This window comes from Salmo salar, unplaced genomic scaffold (assembly GCF_905237065.1).
Source record: "Salmo salar unplaced genomic scaffold, Ssal_v3.1, whole genome shotgun sequence".
NCBI classification, from domain to species: Eukaryota; Metazoa; Chordata; class Actinopteri; order Salmoniformes; family Salmonidae; genus Salmo; species Salmo salar.
In genome coordinates this window covers 1-6,393 of record NW_025549499.1, presented here as the reverse complement: position 1 = coordinate 6,393, position 6,393 = coordinate 1, and the positions used below count along the sequence as shown (strand labels likewise).

The 6,393-nt window shown below is 39.8% G+C and overlaps 1 protein-coding gene across 1 annotated transcript; it reads right to left on the bottom strand.

Moving 5' to 3' along the window:
• Positions 1–482: 482 nt before the first annotated feature.
• On the bottom strand, positions 483–5,125 carry LOC106592615 (sialoadhesin; the record flags this gene model as incomplete). Its single annotated transcript, XM_045713379.1, is given in 8 exon segments — positions 483–1,713; positions 2,662–2,872; positions 2,968–3,022; positions 3,110–3,200; positions 3,427–3,690; positions 3,840–4,103; positions 4,453–4,683; positions 4,793–5,125. Coding segments are annotated over 8 exon segments (1,478 nt in total), but the record flags the coding sequence as incomplete, so codon positions are not given.
• Positions 5,126–6,393: the final 1,268 nt, after the last annotated feature.

Genomic DNA, 6,393 nt, shown 5'->3' with positions numbered 1-6,393 from the left:
GGGTAATTCTGTCATGATGTTGTATCTTTCTGTGTTCCGGAGTGGAATGTCCTCGCTGATGGAACTACCCTCCATGTCATATTGTGTCTGTGTGTTTCAAAAATGACAATAAATAATATTTAGTGTAATTGGTTGTGTCTAGATGCTGGACATTGCTCTTTCTTAAAGTGTCTTTGTATATTTTGTAATGACATGATGATGACAATGGTAAATTAACCACTACTGCTCTCCAAACCAATATAAATGTACAGTATTATTTGTACTTACTGTATAGTACAGTACAAGAGGTGTGATTTTGAAAACTTTTCATTTTTTCCTCCACAGAAAATACTGTTATTACAAGGAAAAAACAACTACTGCTCTCCAAACCAATATAAATGTACAGTATTATTTGTACTTATTGTATAGTACAGTACAAGAGGTGTGATTTTGAAAACTTTTCATTTTTTCCTCCACAGAAAATACTGTTATAACAAGGAAAAAACAATGTAAATGAAGTTTATTCTTAAAAGTGTATTTGTTTATACATTTCACACTTCACACATTAGTTTACAAAAATGTTTTTAAATAAAAGCGATAAGAAATATTGCATTAAGCAGAACTCTTTCCTGGACATTGAAGCAAAATCATGCCATAACTTTGTCATAAAAACAATTAAAACTATATATAAAAAAATCCAGCAACCTTCTACAATTGTATCATCTAATAGAAGAATATGAAGTAATACAATACAATAGAAACACAATATCTATTGTTGTTAGACTTCATATACAGTCTCACAAGTTTGATGATTGTTTCAGAAACATAACATTCAAAAATAAATAGCCTTATAAAATATAACTGGACCTTGAGGTTGGCTACTTCATAAATTCAAAGATTTTGTCAAAAGTTATTATAATCAGAAATATTTACATTTACATTTTTTTTTAACTTAAAAACAACTAAAATAAAACAATTCAAATGTTAAGGTCCCTTTCTTATTCATCATTGTCTGAAAGCCATAACTGACCCTAGATCAGAACTCCTACTCTAAGTGTGAATACAGTAGTCCTGTGTGGCTCAGTTGGTAGAGCATGGCTCACAGGTTCCATTCCTGCTGGGACTTCCCATATGAAGGATTTATGCACACATGACTGTAATGACTGAGTGAATGACTTTGGATAAAAGTACCTGCCAGATGGCATATATTATTACATACTATTATAAACCAGGTAGTTTGGTTCCTGGAAGCTGACTGGCTGAAGCAGCATTTCAGAAGTGTGTACTGTAAATCAGCCTAAATACCACGGGTATGACTCACAAAAACGTTACTGCTACTATAAACTGGTGACCAAAGTAATTAGACGAGTACATAATCATTTTCTGTCATACACATGGTATATACGGTCTGATATACCACGCCTTTCAGCAAATCAGCATTCAGCGCTCGAACCACCCAGTTTATAATGGCCAATATTCCACACTCCCTCAGGCCTTATTTCACTGAGTTTGAATATAAGGTTTCAGATATAGAAGGTTTTTGTCAAACTTGTTGTGTTCAGGTCTTATTGGTTCTGGGTTTGATGTGATCAGGTCTTCTTGGTTTTGGGTTTGTTGTGTTCATGTCTTCTTGGTTCTGGGTTTGTTTTGTTCAGGTTTTCTTGGTTCAAGGTTTTGTTGACTGTACTGTAGAGGACAGAGGGCTCTACTTCAGCTCCTTGTGCTGCTGCGGGTCTGAAGCAGAGAAACAGAAATGAAACAAAACCTGCGTCCCAAATGGTGGCACCCTATAGGGCTCTGTCTAATTTAGTGCACTAAATAGGGAATAGGGTGCCATTTGGAACAGAAGAACAGTTCCTCAAAACCATCATCACATCACTCCCTCAGTATAGACATGTGATAGTAATTGTCCTAAGATGTCAATTTTTGGGTTCATAGTTTGGGTTCATAGTGGTCACTTACATGCAGACCGGACACAAGCATCGCAAAATAAATGTAGATATCCATGTTATTCAATTATTACACCCACACTGCTTGCGCGCCAATGAGTGTCTGCGAAGCCAAGGGCTAAAATAGAACTCCTTTCTATTTCTGCCGCAGATCGCGCTGAAAGTGCTGCCTCTCCCATCTCCTCATTGGTTTATAGAAGCAGGTACCCACGTGCCATCTCGTCATTGGTTATACCCACGTGGGTGATTGAAAGACTAACTGTTTTGCCGGTAGTCATGGCAATACTATCAAAGTTTAGATGCAGATCACCATATAAGTTCAAAGATGAAAAAGTCTGGAAGGAGGAGAGATGACTAGAAACGATTCGGTTGGCCGTTTTATGTGTGGATTAATTGTCGGAGTAGAGGACCTTGTGCATTTCAGGTAAAATAACAACTCAATGTTTATATCCCATGACAAATTAACTAGCAACAGCAAGCTAGCTAGCTACATTTCCATACATGTTTAATGCTTTTCGACCTGTCCTGAAATTAATGTCACTGGTTCAGAGTTTGTTTTGATATTTTAACCTGCGTGTCGTGATCGTGTTTGGTGTAGGGGGACAAAATAAATGTATGCACGATGCGCGCAGCAGGTTTGGGTTCCGTGTAAGGGTCAACTGTTTTGCTTATTGATGACATCTCCTACAATAAACTGCAGCATATGAATGACCTTAATGCAGAATATGCTCACCGGGTGGCAGCACTGGGATGTTGAATTTCAGAGCAGCGTACTGGACATCCTCATCCTCTTTCTGGGGCTGAGGCACTTCCTGGTTTTTGGAGCGAGAGAAGTGGACGCTGGTGTAGTGAACATCATCCTGGTCGTCTGTGTCAGCTGTCTGTGCTGCAGTAGGGGTCATGGCCATGCCTGAGATGTTGTCATACACTGGACTAGAGTCTCCCTGATGGAGAGAGAGGACAGACAACATGAGGAGTGGAAATGTTCCACAAAGCATACAAAAACATCACAGTCATCTTCTGATTCCAACAGACTCACCTGTCCATCGTCTGCTGTACCTTTTGTGTGAGAGGTGGTATTGGAGGCTTTCTTCCTGTTTTGTACATGAATGAATGAATGAATGAATGAATTAATTAATTAATCTTCTAAAGTGAAATAATAAACAACAAAAAAAACTCACCTGAACCACATGAGTCCAGAGAGACAGAGGATGAGAACCAGAACAACCACTATGATTCCTACAGCTGCATTCATAACTGAGGTCTGTTTCCCTATAATAAAATATAGATGATATGAGTACACAGCATGTTCTAATGAACTGAACATTATTATAATAATAAAATAGAATATAGAATATCAATGTAATACTTGTTAATACTTGGGGAGTTTATAAGCCAACCTGTAGTTATAAACAAAAGTGTAATAATCCTAAGTATAATTATTAAGATATTTCTTGGAAAGTAATTTTGTATTGAGGTATTAAAGATGAAACTTTACCTGCTACAATGATCTTCAGAGTAGTAGAGTTCTTAGATGCTATTGTATTTTCAGCCTCACAGTAGTATTCTCCTCTGTCCTCAGAGATGATGTTAGTGATGCTGTAACTCTGTCCTGATGCTTTTGGTGAGGTTAAATTCTTCTTGTACCAGGTGTATTTGTCCACAGGTGGGTTGGCATCACTGCTGCAGGTCAGAGTCACTGAACTGCCCTCCACTATTTCACCAGAGGGACTGACTGACACTGAGGTATTCTTTGGGCCATCTGGTGGACAATATGTAACACATTGCTCATACATAGTGCTTTACATGAGGAGCATCATGGAACTTGGACTTATGATTGAAATAAATTAAATATTACTTTAAATATGTGTGATTCTCTGATCAAAAGAAGAGAAGGTTAGGTGTATTTACACTGAATGTCCACAGACACAGAAGAAGAGTTGAGACTCCCATATATACTCTCAGCCTCACAGTAGTATTCTCCACTGTCCTCAGAGCTAATGTTGGTGATGAGGAAGGTGTTTTCAGATCCTGTCAGTGAAGATCCATTCTTCTTGTACCAGGTGTATTTGTCCACAGGTGGGTTGGCATCACTGCTGCAGGTCAGAGTCACTGAACTGCCCTCCACTATTTCACCAGAGGGACTGACTGACACTGAGGTGTTCTTTGGAGCATCTAGTAAAGCAGAATTTGTCAGAGGGTTAGGGCTGTTGTATACTACATCAAATGACATCATGTCAAAAATAAATTATATCTAAAGTCAGAGGACTATCTAAAACTATCACTTACAAAAAACATGAACAAGTATACATTTGGAGATACTTTAGGACTTGAGTGTCTACTAAATTATTCTTCAAGTGTTTGAGGTACTGAACATTCTAACTATAGACATGCATACATCTATGACATTGTCTGTAATTTCTATGTAATGATGAATATTGATAAATAAAGCAGTAATACCCTTCTCATTCATATTAAATGATTGATACTTTCTAAGTAGAATAGTAGTTTCATTCATACTCACACACTGCAGGAGAGTGGAGAGTCTCATGACCTTCAACAGAACAGGAGTAACTATCCGCAGAATGACCCAACACTACTAGTGTATTACTAGAGTATTGTTGGGAAGTGGGCTCATCGAGACGTTGTCCGTTCTTGTACCAGATGTAGGTGGGGTTGTCAATCAGAGTACAGGTGGTGATACAGGTCAGTGTCTTCTGTCCCTCTGCAGCAGGAGTCACCTTCACCAGCAGACCTGAAACAATATTTATAAAACCACATACACCTCTGTTAACAGGATAGGTAATATTTTTTCTCCTGGAATTCATTATGATATACTATTGTAAAATACAGTGTAGTATTACCTGTGACAGTCAGAGGTGTTCCAGGGAAACTATGACCCCATTCAACGTTGTATGTTTTAAAAGTGAAGCGATACTCAGCTGAGTCCTCCTCTCTCAGATCTGAGATTCTCAGGGTGAAGGGACCTTTGTTTGTTCCAGTGTACTTCACACGACCTGTATACCCTGGGTCTCTGGTTAGGTCCTCAGGTGTCGACTTATCACTTCTAAACCAGAATGTTGATGTGGTGGAATAATAACCAACATAAGTACAGGATATGTCCACTATTGACCCCTTCAAGACACAGATTCTCCTCTTGGTGTAAGTCACTCTGTTGCAGCTCTGACCCTGAACACCTGAAACACAGTGACATAACAAGAGGTCAACTGGATTGCATTCTCAGTTATTTTCCCTGGTTTACATTGACTCTTCTATTCGTATTTTCCCTGTAAACAATGGGTTGACTTACTTTTGATATTATCCTAATAAAGTTTATAACCATTTGTGAAGGTTTGGTGTTGTGTGGCTGTTATTAAGTTTCAGCTACTGAAGGCCTATGACTTGAATGCAGTGCTCCCCAGCGCTCCTACTGACACCGACAGTTGAACTTGAGGTGAGTAAGACTGTTTCTGGCCTACCAGATTTACTCCTATAATCTAACAATAAAATACTTATCTTTATACAATTTGTTACAGGCTGTTTCTAAGGATATGTGAATGTGGCTCATTAGGCCAACATCCATAAAATGTCCGGTAAATTGAAATCTTCCTTGTCATGTAGTCTGGCACCAATAACTGGCCATGACAGACCCAGCAGACTCGGACCAGCTCCACAACACTGTCTCTATGCATGGAGCCACCATTGGAAGACAGGAGGAGTTACTCCAGAACCTTATAGAAGGAAACAATACACTGGTGGGAAGTCATGACCAGGGTTTCAAAACATTACTGGAGCAATTCTATGGACTATCTATCAAGCAGCATGCCACAACGGAGACCTCCCGGACGCACAGTAATCCCCCTCCAAGTGGTGATTTTGTACAGCCTACTTCTGCTTCCCGAGAACCCCGCTTACTTCCTCCGGAGCGCTATGCTGGGGATCCTGGAACCAGCCGAGCGTGTCTTTCCCAGTGCTCGCTCATCTTTGAGCTGCAGCCGTCTTCGTTCCCTTCGGATTGTTCGAAAATAGCGTATCTGATAACGCTAATGTCTGGAAGGGTGCTCACCTGACTAACGGCAGTTTGGGAGCAACAATCCGTCATTTGCCTTCGTCTGGAGGATTTCATTGCAGAGGTGAGGAAGGTGTTCGATTCTCCAGTGTCCGGGAGAGAGGCGGCCGAAAGCTACTTCGATTACATCATCTGAGAACAGCCACCTGGACAGCTGATGAAACTGAGGAATATTTCTGTCTGAAATAAAGACCTTTTGTTAGGAAAACCTCAGTCTGATTGGCTGGGTCTGGCTCCCCAGTAGGTTGGCCTGGCTCCAAAGTGGTTGGGCCTATGCCCTCCAAAGCCCACCCATGGCTGTGACCCTGCCCAGTCATGTGAAATCCATAGATTAGAGCCTAATTAATTTATTTCAATTGACTGATTTCCTTATATGAACTGTAACTCAGTAAAATC